Source organism: Trichechus manatus, unplaced genomic scaffold, assembly GCF_000243295.1.
Source record: "Trichechus manatus latirostris isolate Lorelei unplaced genomic scaffold, TriManLat1.0 scaffold00214, whole genome shotgun sequence".
Taxonomy (NCBI): Eukaryota; Metazoa; Chordata; class Mammalia; order Sirenia; family Trichechidae; genus Trichechus; species Trichechus manatus.
Genome location: NW_004444150.1, coordinates 3,106,285 through 3,117,110, shown reverse-complemented (window position 1 = coordinate 3,117,110; position 10,826 = coordinate 3,106,285). Strand labels below are relative to the sequence as shown.

The window sequence follows — 10,826 nt, the reverse complement described above, 5'->3', positions numbered from 1 at the left end:
CAGTGAAAAAGAGGAAGACCCTCAACGAGATGGACTGACACAGTGGCTGCAACAATGGGCTCAAGCATAGCAACGATTGTGAGCATGGTGCAGGACGGGGCAGTGTTTCATTCTGTGGAACACAGGGTCTCTATGAGTCAGAATCGACTCGACGGCACCTAACAACAACAACACAGTCTGAAATTGATCACGCATGCAATCAAGATGCATTGATAATTTCTGGTGATTGGAATGCAAAAGTTGGAAAAGAAGAAGGATTGGTAGTTGGAAAATATGGCCTTGGTGATAGAAACTATGCTGGAGATCGCATAATAGAATTTTTCAAGACCAACAACTTCTTCATTGTAAATAGTTTTTTCAACAGCATAAATGGTGACTCTACACGTGGATCTTGCCAGATGGAATACACAGGAATCAAATCAACTACATCTATAGAAAGAGACAATGGAAAAGCTCAACATCATCAGTCAGAACAAGGCTAGGGTCCAATTGTGGAACGGACTATCAATGGTTCCTATGCAAGTTCAAGTTGAAGCTGAAGAAAATTAAAACAAGTCTATGAGAGCCAAAGTATGACCTTGAGTATATCCCACCTGAATTTAGAGACCATCTCAAGAAGAGATTTGACACACTGAACGCTAATGACCGGAGACCAGACAAGTTGTGGGATTATATCAAGGACATCATACGTGAAGAAAGCAGGAGGTCATTAAAAAGACAGGAAAGAAAGGAAAGACCAAAATGGATGTCAAAAGAGACTCTGAAACTTACTCTTGAACGGTGAGTAGCTAAAGCGAAAGAAGAAATGAAGTCAAAGAGCTGAATGGAACATTTCAAAGGGCAGCTTGAGAAGACAAAGTAAAGTATTATAATGAAATGTGCAAAGACCTGGAGTTAGAAAACCAAAAGGGAAGAACATGGATTTCTCAAGCTGAAACAACTGGAGAAAAAAATTCAAGCCTCGAGTTGCAATGTTGAAGGATTCCATGGGGAAAATGCTAAACGATGCAGGAAGCATCAAAAGAAGATGGAAGGAATACAGAGAGTCACTCTACCAAATAGAATTGGTTGACGTTCAACCATTTCAGGAGGTAGCATATGATCAAGAACTGACGGCACTAAAGGAAGAAGTCCAAGCTACACTGAAGGCGTTGGTGAAAAACAAGGCTCCAGGAAGTGACGGACTATCAATTGAGATGTTCCAATAAATGCACACAGTGCTGGAGGTGCTCACTCATCTATGCCAAGAAATTTGGAAGACAGCTACCTGGCCAGCTGTCTGAAAGAGATCCATATTTGTACCCATTCCAAAGAAAGGTGATCCAACCGAATGCAGAAATTATCAAACAATATCATTGGTATCAAACACAAGTAAAATTTTGCCGATCATTCAAAAGCAATTTTCAGCAGTACATCAACAGGAAACTGCCAGAAATTCAAGCTAGATTCAAAAGAGGACATGGAACAAGGCATATCATTGCTGAAGTCAGATGGATCTTGACTGAAAGCAGAGAATACCAGAAAGATGTTTACCTGTGTTTTATTGACTTTGCAAAGGCATTCGACTGTGTATGGATAACATTGCGAAGAATGGGAATTCCAGAACTCTTAATTGTGCTCATGAGGAACCTGTACATAGACGAAAAGGCAGTTGTTCAAACAGAACAAGGGGATACTAATGTGGTTTAAAGTCAGGAAAGGTGTGCATCAGGGTTGTGTCTTTTCACCATACTTATTCAGTCTGTAAGCTGAGCAAATAATCAGAGAAGCTGGACTATATGAAGGAGAACAGGGCATCAGGATTGGAGGAAGACTCATTAACAACCTGCGTTGTGCAGATGACACAACCTTGCTTGCTGAAAGTGAAGAGGACTTAAAGCATTTACTGATGAAGATCAAAGACCACAGCCTTTAGTATGGATTACATCTCAACATAAAACAAAAATCCTCACAACTGGACCAATAAGCAACATTATGATAAACGGAGAAAAGACTGAAGTTGTCAAGGATTTCATTTTACTTGGGTCCACAGTCAACACCCATGGAAGCAGCAGTCAAGAAATCAAAAGACCCATTGCATTGGGCAAATCTGCTGCAAAAGACCTCTTTAAAGTGTTGAAAAGCAAAGAAGTCACTTAAAGGTCTAAGGTGCGCCTCACCCAATCCATGGTGTTTTCAATTGCCTTGTATGCATGCAAAAGCTGGACAGCTGGGCGCTTTAACCACTGGGGCACCATGGCTCCTATCTTCAACCCATAACACTGCTGTATTTCATTTATGCATTTAGTAAGTTAATTGTCTGACTCACCCCTCTGGAACATAAGCTCTGAAAGGGCAGAGTCTGCTGTCTGCTTGGTTCATGAGGGACTCTCATGTCTGGCACAGCGCCTGGCACACTGTAGGACCTCAACTCGATATTTCTGGAGTGAAGGAAGGAATGAATGAATCTAGCGGATGGCAGAGACTAGTGGTGCAGGAGGGAGAAGAGAACTGCAGGAGAAAGTCTTGGAGGAGGTGAGAGGGTGGGAGGGGATCCCCAGCCCGTCTTAAGTCCTCCTTGGTAACACAGGAAGGGAGAAGGGGCAAGGCAGGCAGGTGCTCCCCCGCTGGGCCTCAGCTGAGTGCCAGGGGTAGGGGCGGGCCTGGAGGTGTAGAGGGTATAAAACAGTAGTTTGAAGAGTGTGAAGGGGAATTTCATGTGTCAACTTGATGAGACTGTGGTGCCCAGTTGTTGAGTCAAGCACTAGTCAAGATGCTGTAATGAGGTAGTCACGTGTGATGAAATCAGTTGACCTTAAGTAAAGCAGATGACCATCCACAATGTGGGTGGGCCTGATCCAATCAGTAGAAGGCCTTAAGAGTCGAACCAAAGGTTTCCCAAGGGAGAAGGATTCTGCTGCAAGACTGTAACTTATACATCTTGCTGGAGTTTTCAGCCTGCTTCCTGATGTATTGATTTTGGATTTGCCAGCCCTTATTATCATGTGGGAGCCCTGGTGGCGCAGTGGTTAAGAGTTAGGGCTACTAATCAAAAGGTTGGCAGTTCAAATCCACCAGCTGCTCTTTGGAAACTCCATGGGGCAGTTCTACCCTGTCCACAGCGTCACTATGATGGCAATGGGTTTGGGTTTTTTTTGGCTTATTATCATGTGGGGAGTCCTGGTGGTGCAGTGGTTAAGAGCTACGGCTGCTAACCAAAAGGTCGGCAGTTTGAATCCACCAGCCACTCCTTAGAAACCCTATGCGGCAGTTCTACTCTGTCCTATAGGATCACTATGAGTCGGAATCGACTCGACAGCAATGGGTTTGGTTTTTTTCAGCTTATTATCATGTGGAAGGAGCCCAGTGGTTAAGCACTCGGCTGTTAACCAAAAGTTTGGCAGTTCGGACCCATCAGCCCCTCTGAGGTAGAAAGAAGTGGCAGTCTGCTTCTGTAAAGATCACAGCCTCGGAAACTCCATGGGGCAGTTCTACTCTGTCCTATAGGGTCGCTATGAATCACAATCAACTCAATAGCAATGGATTTTTGATATTATCACATGAACCAATTCCTTAAATCTCTATATATTTTGTACACATACATGTATATGCACACACATATGTATATACCAAAAAAACCCAAACCCACTGCCATTGAGTCAATTTCAACTCATACTGACCCTATGGGACAGGGTAGAACTGCCCCTTAGGGTTTCCAAGGAGCAGCTAGCAGACTCGAACTGCTCACCTCTTGGTTAGCAGCCAAGCTCTTAATCACTACGCCACCAGGGTTTCCATATGTACATATTTAGTACATATATATTTTTTATTTGATGCATTTGAATTATGGTGTTGGTGAAGAATATTGAATAGACCTTGGCCTGCCAGAAGAACGAACAAGTCTGTCTTGGAAGAAGTACAGCCAGAGTGCTCCCTAGAAGCAAGCATGGCAAGCCTTCATCTCACACACTTTGGATGTGTTATCAGGAGGGACCAATCCCTGGAAAAGGACATCATGCTTGGTAAAGTAGAGAGTCAGTGAAGAGGAAGACCTTCAGCGAGATGAACTGACACAGTGGCTGCAACAATGGGCTCAAACATAGCAACAATTGTGAGGATGGGGCAGGACTGGGTAATGTTTCATTCTGTTGTACATGGGCTTGCTATGAGTCAGAACCAACTTGATGGCACCTAACAACATATACTTTTATACATATATATTTTGCATATCTATCTATCTACATACACTTTGTATATGTGTTGTTGTTGTGTGTGCCACCGTTGAGTTGATTCTGAGTCATAGGGACCCCATGTGACAGAGTAGAACTGCCCCATAGAGTAGTCTAGGATGCAATCTTTATGGAAGCAGATCACCAGGTCTTTCTGCAGTGGAGCTGCTGGTGGATTTGAGCTGCCAACCTTTCAGTCAGCAGCTGAGAGCTTAACCAGTTGTGCCACCATGATTCCTGACTTTGTATGTGTAATCTCCCTGTCTAATACAGACAGTATGAACGAGAACCTTCCAGAAAGTGGAGTGGGGTTGCCAGGTGGCTTCTGGTGGTGCATCCAGAGTGTTGCCGTCACTCAGCCTGGTCTGTGACCCTCTCCACAGGGTGAGGCAGGACCAGGTAGAGTTGAGTTTAATGGGGGCACGCGGGAGTGGAGGAAGTGAGGCAAGAGCATTAGGGGTGTTTGCAAGGAAGCATGTGTGGTGGTGGGCATGGAATTCCACACTGTGTAAGGAGAGGGCTGAGTAGGGAATAATAGGGGGGCCACAGGTGAGCGGTCTGGCCCAGAGGGTTGCTGGACGCAAAGCCAGCGGAGGAGCTGGCATGCCTTTGGTGCAGCCAACTCTTTGGTCCCTGAGTGCCACAGTTTGTGCTCAGCTACTAACCAAAAGGTTGACAGTTCAAATCCACCAGTGGCACTGTGGAAGAAAGGCCTGGTGATCTACTTTGGTAAGATTACAGCCAAGAAAACTCCATGGAGCCGTTCTACTCTGACATACGCGGGGTCACCATGAGCAGAATCAACTCGACAGCAACGGGTTTGGTTTTTAGTCCCGTTTGATCAGACAGGGCAGCAGAGATCCAAAGGGAACCGACCCAGGTCTCACACACTGTGAACTCACATCTCCTCCTCCAGGCTGGACTGCAGGCCCTCCCTGCCCCTGTGGCGGGTGTATGCAGTGGAGGGCTCTCCAGGGGGCAGGGGCACAGTTGTCCCTTACAAACCGGGAACCAGGTTGGGTGCTCTCAGCTGAGAAGCGTTCCACAGCCAGGGCCAGGTCGCCTTCAGAGGAGCTGGAGCGCTGCAGCCTGCGGGCCGGCAGGAGGCTCCCGAGAGTGAAGGCCCCTGACGGTCCCGCCCAGCCAGCTCTGTCGAGGTCCAGCTGCCCAGACAGTCCCAACGCTGCCTCCTCGGATGGGCTTTCCCGAGATGCAGGGGCTACCGTGCTGGGGGAGACGCCCCCTTCTCCGCAAGGCCGGCCTGGGGGGCCTCCTCGCAGCCACCGTCTTTCTCCTGGGCTGCCGCGGAATCTCCGCTTTGCAGCAGGTGGGTGCGTCTGCAGGGGCGACAGTGTCCGGGGAGCCCGGGGCTGGGGGGCTGAGCTCTCTGGGTCCACAGGCGGGGTCACCTGGAGGGTGGTGTCCCTCAGCACTCGGGAGGCGGGTGTGTCCGTTCAGCCGACCACGGCAGCTTTGGGGTTCGCGCAGGTTGTGCTCCCCGAAGAAGCAGTTTCTCAGCAGCGTGTGCCAGGCCAGAGGCAGGCACGTTCCTCCTAAGTCTGTGAGCGGCTCTCTCTGCCTCTCCGTTCTCGAAGGCTCTCTTCCTCCCCCATCTCCTCTGTCTTGCCCTGTCCTCCTTGTTCTTGCCCTGTCCCCCCACCCCCCCCGCACCCTCCCCGTTTGTCCTTCGGTGTCTTACAGAGGTTTCTTCAGGCTTTGGAGCCAGCGGAGGCGGCTTCGTACTTTGGCCCGGGTTCTGCCGTAAAAGGTACTTTTCTGATGTCTTCTTACAGGGGGAGTTTCCCAGGCTTGGGGGGCTATCTTGTGACTTCTTGTTGGAGGACTGAGCCCTGGGCCGGGCTCTGAGGACCTGGTAGGAGCCTGATAATTAAGTCAGTTACTTCCTGCCAAGATGATAAAGGCTTTTCTGGCCTCTTGCCCGAGCTGGGTTCTGCCCCCAGGGTCCTGTGAAGTATCTCAAGGCAATGGCGCTAATAAGCTGGCCCTCACCCCTAGGCCTTTGCTGGCCTGGCTGGTTTTCAGGAACCCTTGGTGGGTTCTGGCAGTGGATGTAAATATTTATTCCTTCTGTGAGAGACCAGATAGGAGCGGGGTCGTCCCCCAGCCCCTGCCTCTGGATTTCCTGTGATGAAGGCCCTCCCCCACTGCTGGTCAGTCTGTCTAGGGACTTCTTTGGCTGCCTTTCCAAGTGTAGGGCCATGGTGATGTGGCGGCCAGAGGCAGGGCAGACGAGCAGCCGGGGTGGAGAGAGCGAGAGGACGCCCCACTTGTAACTGGACTCCCCGTGGTCTGGGGCCTAAGCTAGCTGGAGGCGGGGGGCTGGGGAATCATGCCACACATACTCAGTCATCCCAGCCCTGCTCCTGGAGAGCTAGGGGCCCCAAACCCGTCCCAGCCCTGCTCCTGGAGAGCTAGGGGCCCCAGACCTGTCCCAGCCCTGCTCCTGGAGAGCTAGGGGCCCCAGACCCGTCCCGGCCCTGCTCCTCCTACAGGGCCAGGGGACCCCTGACCCGTCCTAGCCCTGCTCCTCCTATAGGGCCAGGGGACCTCAGACCCGTCCCAGCCCTGCTCCTGGAGATCTAGGGGCCCCAGACCCATCCCAGCCCTGCTCCTGGAGAGCCACGGGACCTCTGACAGGGCTCCCTCAGGGCGGAGAGTGGGGAAGAGGGATCGGTGGGCCAGACTTTGGGCTCCTGCTTTCCACATAAACCAGAGAGGTCCCGCTGTACTTAGTGTGTATATTGGGGTTCATGAAATCACGACACAAGTGTTCCAAGGCAGAAAACTAGTTTGCAAAGCACTGATTCAGCCCTGGTGATAAGGGCCAGGGAAGAAAAGCAACTTCCCATCCACCACCCCACGAGCCTGGAGGGCTGGACTGTCCACCACCCCACAAGCCTGGTGGGCCGGGCCAACCTCTGCCCCAGAGCCTGGAGGGCTAGGCCGTCCATTGCCCCACAAGCCTGGAGGCTGGGCTGTTCACCAACCCACGGGCCTGGAGGGCTTGCCTGTCCACCGCCCTGAGATCTGGGAGGGCTTACCCGTCTACCACCCCGAGAGCTAGGAGGGCTGGGCCATCCACCACCCCAAGAGCTAGGAGGGCTGGATCATCCACCGTCCCACAAGCCTGGAGGGCTGGGCCGTCCACCACCCCAAGTGCTAAGAGGGCTGGGCTGTCCACCACCCAGAGAGCTGGGAGGGCTGGACTAGAACCCAGGCCCGGCTCCAGGCCAGTGCTCTTCCCTGGTAATTTCACCCAAGGGAAGAGCTTCGTTCGCTCCCCTGGGCAGGAAGGCCTGGCGGCGCCGAGTCGGGTGGTGAGGGTGCCTCCTCTTTCCTGCAGCGTCCCGGTTTGCCGTGGCCCTGCTCACCTGTGTCTGCGAGGACGGGCTCGGGGGGCCGCCCTGCCAAGCCCCACGCTGCTGCCTGCGCGCCTGGGGCCAGCGCTTCGCCTTCTCCTTCGGGCCTGAGCCGGGCCTCCTCACGCCCGCCTCCACCAGTGAGCGGGTGGTGAACGCCTCACTCCAGTGGCTGCAGCGGCCTTCTGCCTACTGTCTCACAGGGGGCTGGGCCCTGCTGCCCCCGGGTGCCGTCGCCAGGGTCACCTATTGCTCAGGCCGCGTGGTAAGTGGAGTGTGGGTGGCACCAGAGGGGGTGTCAGGGGCACGTTGGTGGGGGCGGATGTGGTGATAATTACGCTTGGGTCTTTGGGGCTCATTTCAAATCCTACGAGGGGTGTGTCCCAGGGAAGGAAGTGCACTCGGGGAAGCTGAGCGGGCTTCCAGGGTTACCTAGTTACTGAGCGGCAGATTTGGGTACAAACTTCGCCCAGGGAACTGGGGCGTGAAAAGAACTTGGGGTTGGAGTCAGCCTGCTGGGTTCAAACCCCCGTCACCATTATGACAGGCTTGCCTTGGAGGGCCACTGGGATGGGGCTCGAGATGGGGGTGCCTGCCTCCTGCGCCATGCTGAGGACAGCATGTCCCCAGGGCCTGGGGCTCATGGAAGCTGTTTTATCATTATCCACACCACCGCCCTGGGTTCTGGGCCGAGGAGGCACAGCCTGGCTGGACAGATGCCCTTTGGGGTCAGTCTGCTCACCAGCCCAGGCCTAGCTGATCCCTCACAGCCCCCTCCGCTCCCGTGGGGCCCCTGTGGAGGGTGTAGAGGCCATGGGTGTGGGGGTCAGGGTGGGGGCTGTGAGGTGAGCAGCACGGGGTGGCCGTGAGTGTGGCCCCAGAAGGCTTGGATCTCCGTCTCCCTTGTGGACCCTGGACTTGGGGACGAGTAGGAGGTGCTCAGGGGCAGTTGTCCCCAGAGAGGCCCTTCTCCTCGGGGACTGGGCCGTGTGCGCCAGGAGGCCTCTCTCTCCTCCAGGAGGGTGACATCCTGCTGGGCGGGGAGCGGCTCTATGTCCAGCCCGTGAGGAGGGAGCACAGCACGCTGGCCCTGCCCTGGAGTCGTGCCTGGCCCCACCTGGTCCACAGCCTCGCCCCCAGTGCCCCGGGGCGGGTCCGAGGTACATATCCTGGGAGGGAGGATACCCTGGGTGGACGCTGCACAGAACAGCCCATTCCCTGAGGGTGCAGGGGGGTTCCCAGCAGCCACCAGCCGTGCCTCATGCTGAGCTGTAGCTGGTGGGCAGGTCACTACCCACCCCTGAATGGCCCTTCAGTTTACACCACTGCCCACAGACACACAGTCCTGGAACCTCAAAGCCTGAGATGGGCAGGGCTGGGCGACTGGTCGGCAGCACTGCAATGGGCGCCCCAAGGCCGGAGGACGGGCGAGGCTCCTCCAGGGCTGTAGACGATGCCATTGGAGCCCTCTCTCGGCCATGCTGCATCCGCGTGCCAATGGGGGTGTAGTGGGCTTTCCTTGCTGCCTTGGGGCGACCCCCCTCTAGAGGGGGGTCTGGGAGGCAGAGGCTTAGTACTTTGGACAGAGCCATGGGGCAGGGGAAGCTGTCCCCTGCGGTGACCGAGGATGCACTAGCTGTACTAGGTCTGTCCCAGCCCCGACGCTGCCCGCTGCCCCGAAGCACCCCACCGCCAGTGGGATCTGGGCCTTGGGGTGGGGGAAATGGGAAGTGCCTTGATTTCAGAAGGCCTTCCTTCCTCACCCCTAGCCTCTCCCTGTTAGTGCCCCAGCCCTTTGTCTGACAGTCCCCAAATCATGTGACATCGAGAGCCCTGAGCGCCTCAACCCCTTCCAGCAAGCGCACTTACTCCTGAGGAGCATGAGGGCCGAAGTGTCCATGATTGGTGCCCTTTACAAATGTCTGGGAGAGTGAAAACCTTGGGCGCCCAGTGTGGGGGGCGGGGAGTGACGAGGCCATGGATCCTCAGAGCCCATAACAGAGGACTGCACACGGGGTGGCTTAAAACAACAGAAACTTGTTGCCTCACAGTTCTGGGGGTCTGAAGTCTGCAGTCAAGGTGGCAGCAGGGCTGCGCTCCCTCTGGAGGCTCTAGGGGGCGTCTGTGCCTTTCTGAGCCGCTGGGGCTGCCGGCGGTCCTTGGCTTGTAGCCACATCACTCCCATCCCCACTTCCATTGTCACCTGGCGTGTCCCTGCATCTCTTCTCCTCTTTGTTACAGCACACCCTTCATATTCGATCAGCGCCCACCCTTGTCCAGCGAGACCTCATGTGAACTTAACTAAGACCCTTTCCAAACAAGGTCACACTCACAGCTAGCGGGGTTAGGACTTCAGGATATGTTTTTGGTTGGGGGGGGAGTGGGAAACACATTACCCGACACCCCATGTAAGGTAAGAATTCTCACACTCCCTATTTCCCTTGAGAAAGTCGAGCAGCAGGTGCAGAGGTGGGGCTCCCATGCCACATGTCTGCCTCCAGGCCAGGAGCATGGGTGACAGAAAGGCCAGCTGTGGGGCTTCCTAGAACAGTGCTCCCAGCCCTCCCTCCTTCCCCGACAGGCCGTCCTCCCTCCCCTCGTCTCCGGAGACAGACACGGGCTGCAGGGAGTGTCCTGCACCTGGAGCTGCTGGTGGCCGTGGGCCCCGATGTCTACCAGGCCCACCAGGAGGACACAGAGCGCTACATGCTCACCAACCTCAACATCGTGAGTGTCCTCGGGGGGTGCGGCGGGGGGCTCTGGGCAGGCTGACCAGCCCGGGGAGTTGGACTCAGGCCTCCAGGGGCAATAGGCAGTCTGTGAGGATGGCGCCCTGCCACCCCCATCCTGTGGTCTCTGGGTGCCGTACCCCACACCTGGCTGGGGCTTGTGAAGAAACACCAGCGAGCCACCTTGTCCAAAGACCTGACCTCGGTGGGTTGAGTGTGGGTGTGAACCTGAGGCTGGGGTCCGGCCGGAGCTCAGGGCCCCTGGAGTGGGGAGAGAAGGGGTGTGCTCTTTCCTTCCTTCTCCCTTCCCTCACCGGGGGTGGAGGTGGGTGTGGTCCGGGACCCCCTCTCAGCTCCGTAGTTCACCCACATCCTCTTGCCACTTGGGTCCCTTTGCCCCCCCAGCCTGTCCTCTTCACAAAAGCCATTTGATCTGTGGGAACCTGGGGTGCAGGCTGCCCACTGCTCTCTGCCCCCCGCCCCACCCTCTCTCCAGTTGTCTCGTCTGT

General features: G+C 54.6%; 1 protein-coding gene across 1 annotated transcript in view; it reads left to right on the top strand.

Moving 5' to 3' along the window:
• Positions 1–5,418: 5,418 nt before the first annotated feature.
• ADAMTS13 (ADAM metallopeptidase with thrombospondin type 1 motif 13) overlaps positions 5,419–10,826 on the top strand; it is a 30,842-nt gene continuing 25,434 nt past the window's right edge. Inside the window, 5 exon segments of the mRNA XM_004388704.1 lie at positions 5,419–5,535; positions 5,910–5,976; positions 7,573–7,853; positions 8,607–8,784; positions 10,149–10,315. Coding sequence (XP_004388761.1) covers positions 5,419–5,535; positions 5,910–5,976; positions 7,573–7,853; positions 8,607–8,784; positions 10,149–10,315 — 810 coding nt within the window.